Here is a 22,221-nt window from a genome sequence, read left to right as displayed (position 1 = left end):
CAGCCTCCCGCAGTCGTAGCCGTTCCGAGCTGGCCCAGCAGGGGGAGGCAGAGGCTAGCTCTCTGGAGTCCCTGCAGGAGGTTCTGCCAGAGGAGGTGCTGGTGATCTCATTAGGAAGCAGCCCGCAGACCATCCCTGGGATGATGTCAGAGAATGAGGTAACTAACGAGCCTGGAACATGCACGTTGTTATGGAGAGTAAATGGTGTAATATATACTTGCACACAACATTGGAAATGAAGGGTCAATGCATTTTTTATATAACAGGTATATTTGTCATTATCGGAAGCCCACATTAAGAGCCAGGATGGCAGTAACCAGTGCTGTTCCCTCTCAGGTGTTGACCATGCAGCTGACTGATGGGTCACAAGGGGACACTCCTGCAGATGACACCAAGCACCATGGCAAGCCAGACAAAACCCTACGCTTCTCCCTCTGCAGTGACAACCTGGAGGGCATCTCAGAGGGTCAGCGTTCTAACAGCCCACATGCCCTGCTGACTTACTAGTTACTACAGCAGCACAACATAATGTTTTTAATGTATCACCATGGAATGAGGTGTTAATGGCTCTTAAACTACTGTAATAAGTGTATCTGTTCTAATGCAAACAGTAACTCTTCATGTACCACAAAAAGAGGACCTTGTCTATTCTGATGCGTTGTAGTTGGAGATCTCTAAATGTAATTGTTTTCTTTGCACAGGTCCATCCAACCGGTCTAACTCTGTGTCGTCTCTGGACCTGGAGGGAGAGTCTGTGTCTGAGCTGGGAGCTGGGCCATCAGGGAGCAATGGGGTGGAGGCTCTACAACTGCTGGAGCATGAACATGGTGTGTTGTGGGAAATCAATGTCAGGGATCATTACATTGAGCCATGATAATATTGTCATTATCCCTGTCCCACCCCCAGCCACCACTCAGGACAACCTGGATGACAAACTGCGTAAGTTTGAGATCCGCGACATGATGGGCCTGACAGATGACCGGGACATCTCTGAGACAGTGAGTGAGACCTGGAGCACAGACGTGCTGGGCAGCGACTTTGACCCCAACATGGATGAGGATCGACTGCAGGAAATAGCTGGTAAGTCATAGGGAGAATCTCAATGGTGTACTCTTCGTGTCCTCGCCTCCTTCTTAAAATCCATTGGATTTATAAGCCAGAGGTCCCTCCCCTCTGACCTTCTCTAACAATTGGTTTTGAGAAGGGGGCAGGGAGAGAAGATGCGAGGAGTATGCAATTGAGATTCTCCCAAAGACATAGAGGTCCTTACTACATCAGAAAATGTCGCAGAATAAATCAAATCAAATCAAATTCAAATTTTATTTGTCACATACACATGGTTAGCAGATGTTAATGCGAGTGTAGCGAAATGCTTGTGCTTCTAGTTCTGACAATGCAGTAATAACCAACAAGTAATCTCGCTAACAATTCCAAAACTACTACCTTATAGACACAAGTGTAAGGGGATAAAGAATATATACATAAAGATATATGAATGAGTGATGGTACAGAGCGGCAATACTGCCACCATGTGGTTTATGGCTAAAACAACATGTTAAGCCTTCATCAAATCAAATAGTATTTTAATTGTCACATGTTTCGTAAACAACAGATGTAGACCAACAGTGAAAAGCTTACTTATGGGTCGTTTCCAACAATGCAGAGTTAAATATAAAAAATACAAATAAATATTGACAAAAGGAATAAAATACATGGTGAATAACAAGTAAAAATAACATGGCTATATACAGGAAGTAGAAAATAACATGGCTATGCACGGGGAGTAGAAAATAACAAGGTGGCTATGCACAGGGAGTAGAAAATAACAAGGTGGCTATGCACAGGGAGTAGAAAATAACAAGGTGGCTATGCACAGGGAGTAGAAAATAACAAGGTGGCTATGCACAGGGAGTAGAAAATAACAAGGTGGCTATGCACAGGGAGTAGAAAATAACAAGGTGGCTATGCACAGGGAGTAGAAAATAACAAGGTGGCTATGCACAGGGAGTAGAAAATAACAAGGTGGCTATGCACAGGGAGTAGAAAATAACAAGGTGGCTATGCACAGGGAGTAGAAAATAACAAGGTGGCTATGCACAGGAGTAGAAAATAACAAGGTGGCTATGCACAGGAGTAGAAAATAACAAGGTGGCTATGCACAGGGAGTAGAAAATAACAAGGTGGCTATGCACAGGGAGTAGAAAATAACAAGGTGGCTATGCACAGGGAGTAGAAAATAACAAGGTGGCTATGCACAGGAGTAGAAAATAACAAGGTGGCTATGCACAGGGAGTAGAAAATAACAAGGTGGCTATGCACAGGAGTAGAAAATAACAAGGTGGCTATGCACAGGGAGTAGAAAATAACACGGTGGCTATGCACAGGAGTAGAAAATAACACGGTGGCTATGCACAGGGAGTAGAAAATAACAAGGTGGCTATGCACAGGGAGTAGAAAATAACAAGGTGGCTATGCACAGGGAGTAGAAAATAACAAGGTGGCTATGCACAGGGAGTAGAAAATAACACGGTGGTTATGCACAGGGAGTAGAAAATAACACGGTGGCTATGCACAGGGAGTAGAAAATAACAAGGTGGCTATGCACAGGGAGTAGAAAATAACAAGGTGGCTATGCACAGGGAGTAGAAAATAACAACTCGGTACTCCCTGTGTATAGCCACGTTATTTTCTACTCCCTGTGCAATGGTATGATGTAATTGAGGTAGCTATGTACATAAAGGTAGGGGTGAAGTGACAACAGGATAGATGATAGACAGTAGCAGCAGTATACTGTAGGTAGGTTAAAGTGACTATACAACAGGATAAATGATAGACCGTAGCAGCAGCGTATGTGGAGTGTGTTTTGCGTCAGTATACATGTTATTTTTGTGTGTGTGTGTGTGTGTGTGTGTGGGTGTATCTAGTGTGTGGGTTGGGGTGTCAGTCTAGGTTGTGTGTGTGTATAGAGTCTGTGCAGAAAAGTGTCAATGCAGGTTGTCCAGGTAGCTATTTGATTAGCTATTTAGGAGTCATGTTGAGCAGTCTTATGGCTTGGGATTATAAACTGTTCAGGGTTCCTGTTGGGTCCAGATTTGGTGCACTGGTACCGTTTGCCATGCGGTAGCAGAGAGAACAGTATGGCTTGGGTGGCTGGAGTCTTTGAAAAATGGGCCTTCCTCTGACACTGCCTGGTATAGATGTCCTGGGTGGCAGGGATTTCTTCCCCAGTGATGTACTGGGCCGTACTCACCCCCCTCTGTAGCGCCTTGCGGTCGGGTGCTTTACAGTTTCCGTAACAAGTGATGCAGTCAGTCAAGACGCTCTCAGTGTGGAGCTTTTTGAGGATCTGAGGGTCATCGCCAAATCTTTACAGCCTCCTGAGTGGAAAGAGGCACTGACTTGCCCTCTTTACAGCTGTGTGTGTGGACCATGTTAATTCCTTTGTGATGTGGACACCGAGGAACTTGAAGCCCCACTACAGCCCTATTAATGTGGTTAGGGGCGTGCTCGCACCTCCGTTCCCTGTAGTCCACAATCAGCTCATTGTCTTGCTGAAGTTGAGGGTGAGGTTGTTGTCCTGGCACCACACTGCCAGGTCTCTGACCTCCTACCTATAGGCTGCCTCGTCGTCGGTGATGAGTCCTACCACTGTTGTGTCGTTAGAAAACTTGATGATGGTGTTAGAGACGTGGGTGTACAGGAGGGGACTTGAGCAGCCCCTGTGTTGAGGGTCGGCGTGGCAGGAAGTCCCGGATCCAGTTGCAGGAGGAGGGGTTCAGTCCCAGGATCCTTAGCTTATGTGATGAGCTTGGAGGTCACTAGGGTGTTGATTGCTGAGGTGTAGTCACTGAACAGCATTGTCATGTAGTTCCTTTTGTCCAGGTGGGAAAGGGCAGTGTGGAGTGCAATAGATTGCGTTATTCTGTGGATCTGTTGGGGCGGTATGCGAATTGGAGTGCGTCCATGGTGTCTGGGATGATGGTGTTGTGAGCCATGACCGGCCTTTCAAAGCATTTCACGGCTACAGATGTGAGCGCTACGAGGCGATATTCTGGAGTATTCCATCAATTTTTTTCAATTGTTAAATAAGTAAGGACAACCTTCAATGTTCTCTAAGACATAATTATCAGAATGTTCATTTTATTCCACGCAAACCTTTCTTTCTCCTTTCTTCCCTCACTGGTTTCTCTCTCGCTCTCTCGCTCTGACATTCACTCAGTCCCTGCAGTCTTATTGACCTTGGTTCCTTCTCATTTGCATCCACCATTTTTCATTGCTTGGAATATGGCGTTGGGGGACTTTTCCATCATTAAGTGAATTTACAGCGATTTCCTTATGTGTTTTCTCCAAGGGATTGGATTATGAGATGCACATTAAATATCCATTAATACCTCATTATCCCACTGATAAGATTACCATGATAATGAGGCAGAAATTCTAATTGTTTCACTTCTTGTTGTGCCACTCATTTAATCATCCACCTGAAAGACAAGTGCTCTGCGCCCCTACCTTGAAGACTGTAAACATGGACAGCAGGGTAGAGCTCTCCTGCCGCTAGAAAGGGCCCTGCCCCCTCCCAGCCCCGCAGACTGTTGCCTGGGCGCTGGCACACATGTGCGCCCATGGTGTGTGTGCTGTGAAGTGGAAACATGGCGTACCTGTGGGTGCGGGTACCACGGGTCGACTCCTGATCCGCTCCCTGGCCACCATACTCCCAGTCACACCTGCTAGATCTTTTTTCCTCCTCCGCATTCTTCCGCCTTGTTAACCTGCCGCATCCCAAATGGAAATGGAGGGACGTCGTGTGGAGGACTTTGTGGGTGTGGGGTAATTTAGTTTTGAGTAATGCCCAGCTTAATCAACATCTCAAAGTCATGGCTCAGGAGGCAATGGTGGGGTGAGATATTACCATTAACCTTTGAACTTTGGCACAGTGTGCCTGTGGGCCCAGTGTGAAATGCCTGTGACCTCAGGCTCTCTCTCTCTGTCTGTCTGTGCTAAGGGGCGACTGTTGAGAACATGCTGGGCAGCCTGCTGTGCCTACCAGGCTCCAGCTCAGTGCTGCTAGACCCTTATGGATCCACCATCTCAGAGACCACCAGCGAGGCCTGGAGTGTGGAGGTCCTGCCCAGCGACTCAGGTGGGTTCAATGTTGAGAAGGGGTTCTAGGAGCTGAATGGAGTCTCCTCTTGTCTGTTTCGTAACTCTACAAACTTTTCCCATGAGTTTCTACGTAGAAGTACTTTTCTTTTCTTCCTCCGTGCACTACATCGGCAAGAATCACTCCAGTAGGTGTGTTTATGGTATGACTCCATGTGTGTGGGTGGACACGCCAGGTGTGCCCCCCCCAGTTCCATATCAAGGAAGTGGGTGCAATCTGTCATGTTTGTGTACACTACCCTGTCTATCAGGGTAGATCTGCCTTTGCCAGTAAAATACAGCTCTGGGTTTCCCCAAAGGAACCTCCAGGTGTGTTTGCACCTGTAGTGGAGGAACAGCCATGAGGAAATGTTCAAGGACAGCAGCTGTTTGCAGTCTATTGACATGGTGTCAACCTTTCTGCTGGCAACATCCGCTCACAAATCTGTAGGCATTGCAACACAATCTTCTGACAGTGGGGGGGGGGTTATGTATGGACATGTTGTGCTGAGCAGTTCCAGCATGGTGTGAATATGGTCCCATTGCAGCAATTACAAACCAAACGTTATTATGAACAGTAGGAGTCAAATCCATCTTAAAATATGTCTCTTTGGTTAACACAATGTCCTAAAACGTATGTTAGATTATGTGGTTAAACCCCCTTGAAAGTCAGCTTTTCATGAATATCAATAGATTACTTTAGTAATAGCAGTACAAGTGTTTCTTGGGAAAGCCCGGACTCTCTCTGTTAATTGAAGTGCAACATTGCAATATGTGCAGTGTTAAATTGACATGCATGAGTGTCTTGATTGCTTTTTGTTTCCGTTTGCTGCCCCTGTTCTGCTCTGTAATAGGGCTATCTGATGCGCGCCTGGAGTTGAGCGTTTGTTTCATGGCTAGGCAGCAGAAAACTACACTCCGAAGAGCACTTCACTAGCACATTATTACTAACGAGCATGCAAATGAGTACTGCGGTTACTTTGGGGCCTCTGGGTTAAGCTGAACAGCTCCATTGGGCAGCCACAAAACGGCCTGAACTCGAGTTTACGCTTTTCCCTTTGTCAATTGTAGATGGTTTGTTTGCTTTCGTGCATATTAGTTTTCTTAGCTATTACTTTATCCTGCCAGAAAAGGGAGACGAAACATACAGTAAGGTATATGCCTACACTTGCATTCTTACATGCGCTATGTGCCTATGAACAACTTACATTGTTGACTGTAACTGGATGTGACTGTACTCTCTGTGTGTTGCTCCTCCCCCTCCAGAAGCCCCAGATCTGAAGCAGGAAGAGCGTCTACAGGAGTTGGAGAGCTGCTCAGGGCTGGGCAGCACCTCCGATGACACAGAGGTCAGAGAGGTCAGCTCCCGGCCCAGCACCCCAGGGCTCAGCGTCATCTCAGGTACCCTGCACCTCTTTCACTCATAGAAGCTTTACAGTATACCTAACACATCAGTTTCTATACTAATGTACATATTGAAATAAAACAAGTCTAACCAGTCAAAGAATTATAATGAATGTATTTCAGAGACATATTGGGTTTTGTCTGTGTTAGCTGGAGAGCAGTCAGATAGTGCTAGATAAGCCAGTACAACCAGGTCTTTGTGAGAGTTTGGCTAGGACACAGAGGTTAACACTGGTAGCTCAGGTGAACAGGGTGCATTGACATGCTTGACGTAGCATCTCCGATTAAGATGACTAGGCCTGTGCCCACGGCTGAGCTCCTGTAGGAACCTGTCCCACAAGGGCCGTGCCGATGGATAGGCTCTGTCTGATTTATCAATCTTACTGCTGCATCTCACTTCCCACCCAAGGGAGCTCCCGCTACCATATTTAGAGGTCCCAGTGGGCCCCTGGCTGAGAGGGACCGTTCAGCATATCCTCGCAATACGCTTTGTATGCTCTGACTGCTAACTGTCAAACATTCCCCGTCACTCAGAATAGAAGCTAGTCAGCCAAATCCAAACCAAGTCTTCCACAAAATGTTACCAACTCCTGGATGGCACAGATTTTAACAATGTTTTTTTTAAATGTATTTTTCCTGCAGCGACATCAGAAGACAGAGGCAAGACGGAGGACCTGCGGTCGGAGTGCAGCTCGGACTTTGGGGGGAAGGACTCTGTGACCAGTCCAGATGGGGAGGAGTCGTCCCACGGTAGGAGAGAGGGGAGAGTGTCACCTCCCGTGTGGCCTGGATGTGGCATCACTACACTGTCAGCAGCTAGACCTATCAATCCCTGTCAGATGAGCTGCCATAACCTTTCCACTATACTAGAATGCTGCTGACCCTGTTGGAAACGTTCTGCTTTGTTTTCTAATGAATGTTTCGACCAGATGGCTCATATCAAGCATAGGTACATGATAGCCAATACAAAGAATAGCCCATTTAGTTTTTTTTAATGGCATGAACAATTTTATCAGAAAGTGGCTCTCTGTTTAATGTATGAATAACATTCTTGTTTCAGGAGCACACCACAGTTTGGCTTCTCCGGCCTCGCAGGCAGACTCCTTACTGGCCATGTTCGATCCCCTATCCTCCGGGGAAGGTAATTTCTGCTCCCCCAATCAGACCAGGAAATTAGCATCATTAAGTTTCTAGTGGTGCAGGCTCACAGAACAGCTTGATCTCTGAGAAAATGAACCAAAAGAGTCTTGCCCCAATTACTGGACAAAACATTAGTGCAATAAAAATGTCTACTGGGTGGGGATGTCATTTCAATTAGCTAATTTGAGTGAGGGTAGTGAGGTGAGCTGTGTGGCAAGGTGAGGGGGATGACAGGTTGAGAGACCTCACCCCAGGCACATTGGCACAGTCCCTTGTGCAACGGTGCTCATGGCACCATGCTGCCATTGGAAGCTTTTCAGGAGAGAGAATCTACCCTTGGAACAGGTGGCTTACCCACACCTAGGGCTAGTCTCCCACCAACCAGCCTCACTTTCCTCCACTTCCTCATTGTTTTGCTGTGTTTCCTTTGTTTCTGGACACACTCGATAATTGTGAAAGTGTTTCTGAGGAATGAGGAGGTAGGGGTGTATCTGAACAACAACTATGTGCTAAGCTGTATAACCAAACTAAGCCTTTTCTCCCCCACAGGTTTCTCTACTGGTACCATCGTGAGGCCCAAAGTGCACTACGCCAGGCCCCTTCATCCTCCCCCTGACCCTCCCATCCCAGAGACCTGTGCCCTGGGCCAGGAGCCCCGCTACTCCCTGTTCACGCCCCACTGCCTGGCCCAAGCCGAGTTGGAGCACACCAAGCAGCGCCACTCCTACCCAGACAGGCTGGTACGCAGTCGCAGCTCTGACATTGTCTGCCAAGGCCGCCGGCCTACCAGCGACCCGGGCCTCAACCGCAGAGCGGCAGCTGAGGAGCGAGATCCTGCCGGGCACTTCTCCATGGGGCCATCCTCGTCCCCCAGCAAGGATTCCCTAAAAGGAGAGGTGAGAGCTGCTGTTCATCATTGTCACATCAGTCCTGCATGCTGCTCTGCTCTCCAAGCCCAGTTTTATACCAACTGCATTCTGTAACAGTCTTAGTCATTTCACTAAAGATACCATTTATAAAAGGTGAAGTGAGATAAGGAAGTAGAATGTCACTTTCTCAGTACATTAAACCTTTCTTTCCTGTGCTACCTGTACATCGCCAGTATGCATTCAAAAACATTACTTGAATATTTATTTTCCAAAGGTTGAGGAGAGAAAGGACAGTGATGAGGAAAAGTCTGATCGCAACAGACCATGGTGGAAGAAACGCTTTCAGTCAGCTATTCCCAAAGGTAAGAACTTTTAAACCTGTTCTTTCCCCCTCCATCTCTGTGTCAGTTTGGCACACCCTCTTTTCTATGTTGCAACAAATGCTTTTAGTGGGTTAAGCATTTTGACAATTTCTTTGAAAATTGCATGAAATTGTTACTATGTTTCGTTCATTTTCACTCTTTCACGATGTTCTCTTAATAACATCTATTGCAGAAATGGTACACTTTTTTTTTTTTTTTTAAGACCTGTACTTTAACAATTTGTAATGTGAGAAGAATGATGCACGATCGCTCCACTCCACCGTCGATGTTCTACTTTGAAAAATACAGTTTCTTGTTGTTGAATGTTACACCAGACAAATGGACAAGTGTTTTCTTACATCTCACTTGCACTAGATTTTATTTTTTAAAAACGAATCAGTCGTGAGGGGTTTGAGCGGGTGTAGAGTTTGCAGTGGTAACCCTCCCAGCGGTCCTGTCATCCCCAGCCAAATGGTCATTACATAGACCTCTCTATCATCGCCGCTGATTGATTACACATCTCTTGTTGCGGTTAAACTCCAAAACCATCTCTCATAGAAGTGTCTGGGAAATAATGAGCTGTGCCTACAAGAGATGACTGCTTATTACTCTTTTAGATAATGATGTTCCTTTAGTAAACATTAAACATTGTATTAATAAAGCCTGCTCTGCACAGAGAAGTGTAAACCTGTTAAGTTTGAGTTTGACAGAAAGAACAGCAGAGCACCGTTTAGGGTACATGGAATAGCCTATTAATATTCTAGTCTTTGAGGGAAAAAACGTCCTTGTCCATCCATTCAATATCAACCCCTCTGTCAAACTGTTGAAAACCAGAGTCTACAAAAAGGCCTTTCTGTTGGCCTGGTCCTGCTGCTGCTGTGCTGTGAAATATCATGGTGATGTGTAGCCTAGCCCCTCAGTGTCAGCCAGGTAGACTTGTGTGTGAAAGGCCAACCCTGTCTGTTGTGTTCCTCACACAGTGCTGTATTGGACGGCTGAGAGTGAAGTCCCAGGTAACACTTCCAACACTAGCTGTCATCATCGAGCTAGCTGCCCTGACGGCAGTGCTAGTGGCGGGGTGCTGTAAGCCGTGACGCTTGTAGACGTGGCCCTTTGTGATAGAGAGAGCTGTGATGTGACATGGTGCTGCCTGAGTTGATGTCCCGGCTCCTCATTCATGCATTTCTTTTGGATGCCTCCATTTTTCTGTACTGTAATGTTTGCAATGCAGCATTAGGGCTCACAGAATGGCAACGCATTTATACATTGCTATACCTCTCCACATTCTCTGGCTGTAAATACCGACCTGTAAGATTATTCTGTCATCTGGGGATCTAGACCCCCTGTATATATTTATCTTTTAATATGTGTACACTGAGTGGACAAAACATTAGGAACACTTTCCTAATATTGAGTTGTACCCTGTTTTGCCCTCAGAACAGCCTCAATTCTTCAGGGTATGGACTACAAAAGCGTTCCACAGGGATGCTGGCCCATGTCGAATCCAATGCTTCCCACAGTTGTGTCAAGTTCCCTGGATGTCCTTTGGGCGGTGGATCATACTTGATACGCACAGAATTGTTGAGCGTGAAAAACCCAGCAGCGTTTCAGTTCTTGAGACAATTCCTGGCACATGCTGCCATACCCCGTTCAAAGGCACTTAAATATTTTGTCTTGCCCATTCACCCTCTAAATAGTACACATACATAATACATGTCTGAATTGTTTCAAGGCTTAAAAATCCTTATTTAACCTCCTCCCCTTCATCTACACTGATTTTGAAGTGGCTTTAACAAGTGAAATCAATAAGGGATCATAGCTTTCACCTGGTCAGCCTGTCATTGGAAATGTTCCTAATGTTTTCTACACTCTGGGTGAATCTGACATGTTTTGTCCAGTACGGTCTGGCAGTTGTATTATTTCAGCCATTTTGCTTTTATTTACCTCTCTAGCATTCCTTGCTATTATCGTGCATTCAGAATAGGGATACATCTTAATTTTGTTCAGTTTATAGGCTGCTATGCTACTGTGTGCATGTCTCATCTACATTGTTAGTCAATGGTAAAAACCACCGTAAATTTGTGCAACAACACTTCTTGTTCTGCTGTCATGAAGTGAGTCATGATGAGACTGCGGTCCAGAGAGAGTGAGAGCAGAGCATCACTTCTCCCACTTCTCCTACTCATTATGCTCTCTCCACAGCTCCGATAGCCTTCCGGAAAAGGGACAGGCAGGAGAAAGACGATGTGGGCCATGAACGCGTCCCACAAGGTCTGTCCTAATTTGTCATTGCACTCAGATATTGCTGAATTTGGGGAGGGGGGGTGGTGGTATGTTTCCCATGGTAGGTTTAACCCAAATGCGTCCTGTGTGTTTGTCAGATGACACTCTGTCCAGGAACTCCCAGGCCCAGGCAGCAGAAGACATCCTGGATAAATACAGGAACATCAAGAGGACCAGCCCTAGTGAAGGAGCCACCGCTGCAGCCTATGACACCACAGGAGGTCAGTGTCTTTCTCACACACACACACACACACACACACACACACACACACACACACACACACACACACACACACACATTCAGTTAATTAATTTGAGCGTGTGAATGTGTTGTGCACAGAGCTGTGTGGAGAGGAGGGTTTACACGACGAAGCTCTGCAGAACATGTCCACAGACGACCTGCCAGACTCAGCCAGCCAGACAGCCCAGCAACACGACTCCAGCAAGTTCTCATTCAGGTCAGTAAACCCTTACCAGCTCACAGAAGTGACACACCTATGATAACTGTAATAATACAAAATGTGTTAATACTTCAGCTTTCATGCAAATGCTTTATGAACAAGAGGTGCTTCAGAGGCATGAAAATTGACACAAGACAAAAGTGATAAGAACCAAACCAAATCTCCATTTTCCTTTTTTCTGCTCATATGTTGCAGTGATGCAAAGAAGAAGTTGAGACTGGCCTTGTGTTCAGCAGACTCTGTGGCTTTCCCCCTCATGGCTCCTGCCACCACACGCAATGGGCTGCCAGACCACACGGACTCTGAAGGTACCATTCTATTATTTCTGGCCATGTTATATCTGGCCACATTCATTCCTATAAGTAAGCCTGCCCGCTGCACGTTTACCAGCAGGACATGACTACACAATAGAAAGTGACATCCTTTGAAATGGTTACATTTGAAATCCACAAGACACTCTCTTGGTAGTCATCAGTCACATCCACATGTCAGGGGGGAGCATGGCAGGCTGATCCGATTACAGCAGTAGTCCTTCTCCCAGCGAGGGGCCAGTGTGTCTGAGCATCTCACCCACCGCTGTCTGTCTCCCGTCTCCTTCCCAGACAATGAGATCGTGTGCTTCCTGAAGGTCCAGCTGGCGGAGGCCATCAACCTGCAGGATAAGAACCAGATGGCCCAGATCCAGGAGACCACTCGCTGCGTCAGCCGCTTCGACGCACGTACCTGCAGGAAGCTGCTGGCAGCCATCGCCGAGGATTACAGGTAACTGTGGAGGAAGAGACTGCACATTCACTGCTATTACTGCAAGGACATATCAACTGTACCACTGAACTTTGTATTGTTTTGTTTTCAATATATACAGTTGAAGTTGGAAGTTTACATACACTTAGGTTGGAGTCATTAAAACTCGTTTTTCAACCACTTTCCAAATTTCTTGTTAACAAACTAGTTTAGACTAGTCAGTTAGGGCAAGTCAGTTAGGACATCTACTTCGTGCATGACACAAGTAATTTTTCCAACAATTGTTTAGACAGATTATTTCACTTAAAATTCACTATCACAATTCTAGTGGGTCAGAAGTTTACATACACTAATTTGACTGTGCCTTTAAACAGCTTGGAAAAATTATGTCATGGCTTTAGAAGCTTCTGATAGGCTAATAGACATCTTTTGAGTCAATTGGAGGTGTACCTGTGAATGTATTTAAAGGCCTACCTTCAAACTCAGTGCCTCTTTGCTTGACATCATGGGAAAATCAAAGGAAATCACCAAGACCTCAGGAAAAAATTGTAGACCTCCACAAGTCTGGTTCATCCTTGGGAGCAATTTCCAAACACCTGAAGGTACCACGTTCATCTGTACAAACGGTATGCAAGTATAAACACCATGGGACCACGCAGCCATCATACCGCTCAGGAAGGAGATGTGTTCTGTCTCCTAGAGATGAACTTTGTGGCAAAAAGTGCAAATCAATCCCAGAACAACAGCAAAGGACCTTGTGAAGATGCTGGAGGAAACAGGTTCAAAAGTATCTATATCCACAGTAAAACGAGTCCTATATCGACAACCTGAAAGGCCGCACATCAAGGAAGAAGCCACTGCTCCAAAAACACTAAGAAAGCCAAACTACGGTTTGCAACTGCACATGGGGACAAAGATTGTACTTTTTGGAGAAATGTCCTCTGGTCTGATGAAACAAAAATAGTTACATTTGGCCATAATGACCATTGTTATGTTTGGAGGAAAAGGGGGAGGCTTGCAAGCTGAAGAACACAATCCCAACCATGATTCACGGGGGTGTAAGCATCATGTTGTGGGGGTGCTTTGCTGCAGGTGGGACTGGTGCACTTCACAAAATAGATTGCATCATGAAGAAAGAAAATGATGTGGATATATTGAAGCAACAGCTCAAGACAGTCAGCTTGTTTGCAAATGGGTCTTCCAAATGGACAATGACCCCAAGCATACTTCCGAAGTTATGGAAAAATGGCTTAAGGACAACAAAGTCCAGGTATTGGAGTGGTCATCACAAAGCCCTGACCTCAATCCCATAGAAAATGTGTGGGCAGAACTGAAAAAGCATGTGCGAGCAAGGATACAAACCTGCTCTGTCAGGAGGATGGAGCCAAAAATTCACCCAACTTATTGTGGGAAGCTTGTGGAAGGCTACCAAAAAACATTTGACCCAAGTTGAACAATTTAAAGGCAATGCTACCAAATACCAATGAAGTGTATGTAAACCTCTAACCCACTGGGAGTGTGATGAAAGAAATAAAAGCAGAAAAAAAGAATTCTCTCTGGTATTATTCTGACATTTCACATTCTTAAAATAAAGTGGTGATCCTAACTGACCTAAGACAGGGTATTTTTTACTAGGATTAAATGTCAGGAATTGTGAAACTGAGTTTACCTACACCTTAGCCAAATACATTTCAACTTCCGTCTTCAACTGTAGCTCTATTTGGAAGGCTAAAATAAACATTTAGATAGGCTATCAATGAATGTTGTGAGTAATGTCCGATTTACAGTAGTACTATCTAATTTTGTCACCGAATGCAACCGTTCAGAAGCATAATCCGTAATGCCTGCATGTTGTCGCCCCCCCCTCCCCCGTTAGGAAGCGGGCACCCTACATAGCGTATCTGACGCGGTGTCGACAAGGCCTGCAGACGTCCCAGGCCCACCTGGAGCGGCTGCTGCAGCGGGTGCTGAGGGACAAGGAGGTGGCTAACCGCTACTTCACCACAGTCTGTGTTCGCCTCCTACTGGAACACATGGAGGCGAAGTCCCTGGACTTCATCAAAGGTCTCTGCTCCTTATTACTGATGTACTGACTGGGACTTTGGAACCATGAATTGACTGATGGTGTCTCTGCTAGTTGATTGACCTCTGAAGGGCCATAGTATGGAATTCAAAATACAGACACTGAAATTCAACCTAACTACCTGCATCACATTGCAGTGTTTCCATTTACAATCTGGAACCTCTAAAATACTTGAATTGCTCAGTGTGTCTGTACCTCAGGTACCCCCAACCTTCCAGGGGTGAACAGTACTCAGTGTGTCTGTCAGTGTTCAGTGTGTCTATCTCTGATTTCCCCAGCCTTCCAGGGGTGCACAGCGTCAGACGACAAGACGGCGGCGGTGGAGGACTTCCTGCGCTACCTGTACGGGGCCATGGCACATGATGCCATCTGGCAGTACGCCAGCGAGGACCAGCTGCAGGATGCCCAGATGGCCATAGAGCGCAGCGTCATGAACCGCATCTTCAAGCTGGCCTTCTACCCCAACCAGGATGGGGACATCCTGAGAGACCAGTGAGTAACTGTGACCGCAGCCACCTCACCTCGGTCACATCGCCCCAGCATTCGTGTGACTGCTGCCACTCATGCTTAGAAATTACCCAGCTTCCTGTCCTCCTCGGATGCTAGTTTACGTCATTATCTTTTACAGATTTGAATGAAGATTACACTGTATTGCTATAGTAGAAGGTTTCAAGCTTAGATTAAGTGAACAGTCAATACACTATGTTCCCCCCTCTAGGCTTCTACAGGAACACATAGCGCGTCTTTCAAAGGTGGTGACGGCAAATCACAAAGCTCTTCAAATCCCAGAGGTAACTCCCCACAGATTTGTATCCCCTCAATTGTCCATCAGTCATTTTTTTCATTTTGTGTTGATGTCTTGAGCTCAACAGAGTTGACATGCTGAATGCTTTTTTTCTGTCTGGCTCCAGGTGTATGCGAGGGAGGCTCCCTGGCCATCTGCCCAGTCAGAGATCCGGACCATCAGTGCCTACAAGACTCCTCGGGACAAAGTGCAGTGTATCCTGCGCATGTGTTCCACCATCATGAACCTCCTGAGTCTGGCCAACGAGGACTCTGTCCCCGGAGCTGACGACTTCGTCCCTGTGCTTGTCTTTGTCCTGATAAAGGTGAGCATCCATCGCACATTGATATCAAGTTACTCTGAGATGTTTACGTCAATATCATATTCACTTTATATAACACAAATTGTACCTCATTAAATGGTCAAACTGCTTCAACTGTGAGCAAAAGGCCTTGCTAGAAGTATGAACCCAGTCTCCCTAATGCACAGAGGGAGAAACTGAATCCTCAGCACACATTCTGACAATCCTTTCTCACATTGACAGCTGTATAGTACATGTGTAGTAGCATGAAGATCTTGCTGTATGATAACCTGTATAGACATTTACCCATGGCATGTATTATACATGGCCTGGCTTATGGCTCTCTGTGGTTAATGTGAGCCCCCCTACCCCCCAGGCAAACCCGCCCTGCCTGCTGTCCACTATTCAGTACATCAATAATTTCTACGCCAGCCGGTTGAGTGGGGAGGAGTGCTATTGGTGGATGCAGTTCACCGCGGCAGTGGAATTCATTAAGACCATCGATGATCGCAAGTGAAGCAGAACCGCCACCTGTATGGGGAAGGAGATGGGAGACTGGGAGACTTCCCAACCAACCCTCTCCCTCTGCTCCCCAGGACCCAGACCCACACCCTGTCTGTATAGCTGTACATAGTCAGAGACTTTGAGAGATTTAAAAAGTATATATGATTACTATGTGGACAAAATCCAGGTTTTATCATGGAGAAAAAGTCCTTGGAATAAATGGCAGATGTTAACTTTGAATTTAAACTAATTAGCATTTTTCATTTAATCTCTTGTCTCTAGTCATGGTGAGGTGTGGGGGTCTATGTCTTGAATGTTATATCTAAAGTTACGATTCTGACGTTAAATTGACTGATGAAAGCGTCTAACCAGATGAAAAGGGACCATGTTTCCTAGAGATGATCTTAGATATATCTTGTGGAAGGGGGACTACCTGAAGGTGAGCGAGAGAGAAAGGTTGTTAAATTGTGCAATCTTTCCCCTTAAATACTCTTCATCCTAATGCTCTTCAAGATGCATCGTATCCTGGGGAATCACATAACTCGATAGATACTGACTGAGTATTAGTGACTCAAGTAAATTGTCAAATCAACCCAAAATAATCCTGCTAATATTAGTATATATTTTTTTGACATTAGCACATCAATAATAGGACAGATTTTTTTCATAAAATGTAAACAGATGTATTCATTATTCGGTTCATCCTTCCCTAAATACTTTCCGTGGCAATTTGGACAGAAGGGCCCACATATTTATATATAAAATGTATTTATTTCTTTCATTCTATTTAATGGAATTGTATTTTATTTCTATAAATGAAATCACACATGCCTATTTAGGAGATTTAAGGCAGCTGTAAGGGTTGAGATATTTTAATATTGTTAGGAGGGCAAGCACAGCATTGTCCTCAGACTGAGAAGCCCCCAGGATAAGTTGTTGGCTGTTTGCTACAGCTTATAGACAGGGTCACCACTGATCAGCTCCTGCACAATATCAGTAGTGCTGGTATTTTTAGAAATACTGAAATGTGCCTTGAGGAGGGCCACTTTGTGTAAGTCTGTTTTAAAACAAAAAAACAAAAAAAAACATGTTTTCTTGAGAGTGAGGGTTCTGCTTTTGGTTTTCCATAAAGGATAGGCATTACTTCCCCATACCATTATCACAGGGGTGGGCAACATACAGCCCGGCCTGCGAGCCCTATTCAGTCTGGCCCCGCGGGAGGTTTGAGTAATGAAAAAATATATATTTTGGGGAAATTATTATTATTATTGGGTTAAAAAATAATCCAGACCACTCTTGAACATCTAAAAGAAGATCAAGTATGTAAAAATTCAAATGTTATAATGACCTATATGTTTTCAATTAACTGCCAGCGAATTACTTTTGATGAACAAATCGGTCCAGGAAAAAAAAAAAATCTGTGTGCCTCTCCACTGAATTTTGAAAAGCCTTCAAGCCTAAATTAATGCCCACCCCTGCATTATCACCTTTGATCCCCACAGCCGGTCTCTCTGAGAAACCTCTTTCCAACCTTAGTGCTGGGAGTGGAACACCACTGGTTGTTTCGGTTCATTCCCTTTGCACTCATCCCCTTTCCGTTTTCCCCTTCAATATTTAATATCCTACCTCAATGTTAGAACCAATGAGCCTGACGTTTCTGTTTGTGCACAATACTCTTTAATATTGGTTGGATATGAAGAGTAATGGAACAGGTATTCACTGTTTAGCATCAGCTTCCTATATTGACACTGATGACTGCTCTCTTGCAATTACATGGTATAACAAGGTAGTAAAGCATTTCCAAATGAACAAGTTGACTATTTCTGTAGTTGAAGCTGTTATAATGCATGCATGTTTCAGCATAGAGCAGAAAGACTAGTGATTGGATTAGCTCTTTACCTCCTCACACGATCAAGAAAGGGACTCTTAAATGTATATGCACTCTTTGTATTATTTGATTTCTTCTTTCATTTTAGAGTGCAGAGATATTCCAGTTTCATTTTCTTTAATTTACAGGCATGTTTCTAATCACTTACAGCCAAAGGCACCAAAACTCATAAAATCATCTGTTTGTTGCAGCTACAAAAAGCAGGAACACTGCCCCCTCTGTTTGTGCAACTTTGCATTGTGCCAAGGTTATGTCTTATTTTCTCTTTTAAATCACTACTTTCAAACAGTATCCCATTAATAGACAGCACAACAAAAAGAGCAAATAATCAGAACACTATCTGATATGTTACTGACCATTTGAAAAGGGCAGTGTGGGATAAGGTGGGCTATGTTGCGTGAGAGGTTTGTACAGTGAATGTGTAATATGTTGGTTTGTTAAGTGTTTTTTTTGAGAGGTCCACCCTCTTCCTCCTCTTTCACAATGTCAGGACGATCTCCTTACTGTAGCTACATTACTCCTCGATGAGCAGTAAATCCTTGTTGGTGAAAAACCTAAAATATTTCTAGAGTTAATTTTGAACTCAGACCAGTTCTGAAAGGGTTGTGAAGAATGAGGCTGGGTTTTCTTTTGTCTGTCTCACTGATGTAATTTCTTTTTCAATGTTCGGAGCTTAATTACTCTGGATTTTTTTGTACAAGGTAAGCGAAGCTTGCTCTGTACATTTGACATGCAGAACTTCACATGTTTTCTACTCTGCTCTTTAGTAATGAGTCACACTCGTTTGAACTAAAGCCTCTGACATTACAAATGATACTGTAACAGAGATTTATATGGGTTGCTTAGCTAGGTCTGACTGTTACACTTTATCCAATAACATCAGTCAAGGACACACATTTATAAGCAATCTCAAGTTGTGATATTAATGTTGTCTCCACATTTCCTGACTTATGTTCCTGTTTTTTGAGTAATGTGTGTACAGCATCTAATGGTTTTTAAATACACCTGTGCAAAATAGATGATACTGCTGTTTAACCTGTTTGAAAACATACCCATGTACTGATTGGTCACAAAATGTAGATAGACTGTAACCAGAAGTGTTTATGTGATGTCACTTTAGAAGTATGTACAGTACAGACCAATGTGATCAAACAATCTGGACCTGGCTTGTGTATTAATGTTGCCTTCTACATATCAGTGAACGAAGATACTTTTCAATAGCTAGAAAACTACAACCAGCCTTTGTGTCTGACCTGATTCATACTGTTCATACAGTGACAGAATACCTCACATTGTGAAGTTAAAGTACAAATACACATCCTAACATTGAGAATAATTATGTACTATAGCCTGAGTTTAGCATTGATTGTATGCAAACAAGTGGACAGTTGCCAGAATGGTGGACTAAAAGAGACTTGACTATGGAAATCTGGTCTTCAAAGCTTTACAATCCTCTCTGTGCTCTAGTCCCTGTACAGAGTAGGCAGAACAAGCAGAAAATAATCCATTTTACATTTGTAAGCTTGCACAATTATGACATATGCGAAGGGGAAGGCGTTTGTCTTTAAGGTGATTCATGTATCATATAATTCTTTAAAACAATAAAATGCATTTTTCTGTACCTGTATCCTGTTATTTCGGTGCATGCAGGTAATAGTATGTGAGGGCTCTCTTGTGGACGGAGGGAAGGGGTATGCTGTAGGTTAGTCTTGTTCCATTTCACTCCCGAGTGGCGGTGGTCTAAGGCACTGCATCTCGGTGCTAGAGGCGTCACTACAGACACCCTGGTTCGAATCCAGGCTGTATCACAACTGAACGTGCATCGTCCGGGTTTGGCCGGTGTAGGCCTTCATTGTAGATAAAAATCTGTTCTTAGCTGACTTGCCTAGTTAAATAAAATGCAGAAATAGCATGCTATGGGAGAGAGAGCTCTGTAATTCAAATCAAAGTTTTTGTCACGTGCAAGGTGTAGACTTTACAGTGAAATGCTTACTTACAGGCCCTAACCAATAGTGCAAAAAAGGTATTAGGTGAACAATGGGTAGGTAAAGAAATAAAAACACCAGTAAAAAGTGAGTGAAAAACAGTAGCGAGGTTACATAGACACCGGTTAGTCAGGCTGATTGAGGTAATATGTACATGTAGATATGGTTAAAGTGACTATGCATATATGATGAACAGAGTAGCAGTAGCGTAAAAGAGGGGTGGTGGGTGGGACACAATGCAGATAGCCCGGTTAGCCAATGTGCGGGAGCAGTGGTTGGTCGGCCCAATTGAGTTATTATGTACATGAGTGTATAGTTATAGTGACTATGCATATATGATAAACAGAGTAGCAGCAGTGTAAAAAGATGGGTTGGGGGGGCTCACAATGCAAATTGTCCAGTTAGCCATTTGTTTACCTCTTCAGGAGTCTTATGGCTTGGGGGTAAAAACTGTTGAGAAGCCTTTTTGTCCTAGACTTGGCACTCCGGTAGTAGAGAGAAAGGCATTGTGCTTACCATGCGGTAGTAGAGAGAACAGTCTATGACTGGGGAGGCTGGGGTCTTTGACAATTTTTAGGGCCTTCCTTTGACACTGCCTGGTGTGGAGGTCCTGGATGGCAGGCATCTTAGTCCCAGTGATGTACTGGGCCGTACGCACTACCCTTTGTAGTGCCTTGCGGTCAGAGGCCGAGCAATTGCTGTACCAGGCAGTGATGCAACCAGTGCTTTCGATGTTGCAGCTGTCGAACCTTTTGAGGATCTCAGGACCCATGCCAAATCTTTTTAGTTTCTTGAGGGGGAATAGGCTTTGTCGTGCCCTCTTCACGACTGTCTTGGTGTGTTTGGACCATTCTAGTTTGTTGTTGATGTGGACACCAAGGAACTTGAAGCTCTCAACCTGCTCCACTACAGCCCCGTCGATGAGAATGGGGGTGTGCTCGGTCCTCCTTTTCCTAATTCAGATTTAGGTTCTGAGAAATTCTGAGATTTAGGCTGCACAATAGGTGGTTCATAATATAATATATAATAATAATATATGCCATTTAGCAGACGCTTTTATCCAAAGCGACTTACAGTCATGTGTGCATACATTCTACGTATGCACACATTCTACGTATGGGTGGTCCCGGGAATCGAACCCACTACCCTGGCGTTACAAGCGCCATGCTCTACCAACTGAGCTACAGAAGGACCACAGTTCATGTTGACCACATTTTTTTTTTACATGGAACATAACTGTTGGAGAGGGCATTCGAGCAAGATCATAACTACTCGTGGGGTGCCTTGCATCTCCTGATATCTCCCGATTGTTCATTTAAATACAAAATGTTGTGAAGTTTATTAGATGGATTAATAAGCCAATGGCTAAACTGGCCTCATTTGCAGATTGGCTCTTTAGTTTATTTTTTACTCTGTTGATTTCAGATACATGGAGGATGAGGTCTTTGTTTCCCCCTTCTCTGCTTGTACATGAGATCCCAATGTGGTCATATTAGACCGCTCTAATTTCCTCTGCTATATGGGCAACAGCATACATTTTGTTCTATGCTGATGTTTAAATTAAATACAAAAGATGCTTGCAGTTTTTATTTTTTGGCGGATGAATTGAAGAAAATGTGGACTGGGCTTCTCTGACGCAACTGTTGTTTCATATTGATGTCAGATTGTTGAGGATATAAACAGCCCTGGAGCCTGGCCCAGATGGCTCTGGAATAACAGATGATCAGTCCAGCGGGGCTTGTGCATGACTTCACACACACTGGTCTGCACCAAACACTTCCATTGACTCTGGGGGATCCATGGAGAGTCATATCTCTCCTTGCTCCTCCACTAGTAGCCTACATTGAGAGGTTAAATTATATCTGTGTTACAGGTCTATAGACAAAATAGAGTACTGTGGTCATCTATATTCTTTAATGATAACATTTTTTACAGGGGACATACTGTAGTCCAACCTCAGTGCATTGAGTTCCTTGAATTAGGAGGGAATTGAATAGTGTTTGCAAATGTAATGTAAGTCTGACCTCAGTGAACTTAGAACAAACTCAATTATTGAGAGGCTCTTTTTCCTTTGCTAATTTATTTCACAATTTGGTAGATATTAATACTGTCCATTACAAAAATGTACCATGATAGTACAATGAAAAAATACCATGGTACTATAAAGATATTTTGGTATTTCTGTGCTATGGTAGTGATGAACACCACATGTTAAGTGTTGGTTCCATGTTTTGTGAGCTGAAATAAAAGATCCCAGAAATGTTCCATACACACAAA

General features: G+C 44.3%; 1 protein-coding gene and 1 long non-coding RNA gene across 7 annotated transcripts in view; both read left to right on the top strand.

Moving 5' to 3' along the window:
* LOC118358285 (GTPase-activating protein and VPS9 domain-containing protein 1-like) overlaps window positions 1-19,580 on the top strand; it is a 35,697-nt gene extending 16,117 nt beyond the window's left edge. For 2 of the 6 annotated variants that reach the window (XM_035735916.2, XM_035735921.2), the window contains 21 exons: window positions 4-158; window positions 337-466; window positions 702-827; window positions 907-1,080; window positions 5,003-5,140; window positions 6,406-6,540; window positions 7,186-7,293; window positions 7,604-7,684; window positions 8,233-8,579; window positions 8,827-8,914; window positions 9,895-9,927; window positions 11,117-11,185; window positions 11,296-11,418; window positions 11,538-11,655; window positions 11,854-11,966; window positions 12,261-12,420; window positions 14,276-14,463; window positions 14,761-14,974; window positions 15,201-15,273; window positions 15,394-15,591; window positions 15,944-19,580. In XM_035735916.2, coding sequence (XP_035591809.1) covers window positions 4-158; window positions 337-466; window positions 702-827; window positions 907-1,080; window positions 5,003-5,140; window positions 6,406-6,540; window positions 7,186-7,293; window positions 7,604-7,684; window positions 8,233-8,579; window positions 8,827-8,914; window positions 9,895-9,927; window positions 11,117-11,185; window positions 11,296-11,418; window positions 11,538-11,655; window positions 11,854-11,966; window positions 12,261-12,420; window positions 14,276-14,463; window positions 14,761-14,974; window positions 15,201-15,273; window positions 15,394-15,591; window positions 15,944-16,084 — 2,912 coding nt within the window. In that variant the 3' untranslated portion in view covers window positions 16,085-19,580. Of the gene's footprint in view, window positions 159-336; window positions 467-701; window positions 828-906; window positions 1,081-5,002; window positions 5,141-6,405; window positions 6,541-7,185; window positions 7,294-7,603; window positions 7,685-8,232; window positions 8,580-8,826; window positions 8,915-9,894; window positions 9,928-11,116; window positions 11,186-11,295; window positions 11,419-11,537; window positions 11,656-11,853; window positions 11,967-12,260; window positions 12,421-14,275; window positions 14,464-14,760; window positions 14,975-15,200; window positions 15,274-15,393; window positions 15,592-15,943 lie in introns of all 6 variants that reach the window. The other 4 variants (XM_035735918.2, XM_035735922.2, XM_035735923.2 and 1 more) reach the window with 4 other exon arrangements.
* LOC127911682 (uncharacterized) lies at window positions 1,101-2,587 on the top strand. Its single transcript, XR_008078887.1, has 3 exons — window positions 1,101-2,086; window positions 2,149-2,244; window positions 2,434-2,587. It is a non-coding gene; the product is annotated as an uncharacterized LOC127911682 (long non-coding RNA).
* Window positions 19,581-22,221: the final 2,641 nt, after the last annotated feature.

The sequence above is a fragment of the Oncorhynchus keta genome, chromosome 25, assembly GCF_023373465.1.
Source record: "Oncorhynchus keta strain PuntledgeMale-10-30-2019 chromosome 25, Oket_V2, whole genome shotgun sequence".
Taxonomy (NCBI): Eukaryota; Metazoa; Chordata; class Actinopteri; order Salmoniformes; family Salmonidae; genus Oncorhynchus; species Oncorhynchus keta.
Note: the sequence above shows the minus strand (reverse complement) of the source record. Positions and strands in the feature narration are given on the sequence as shown.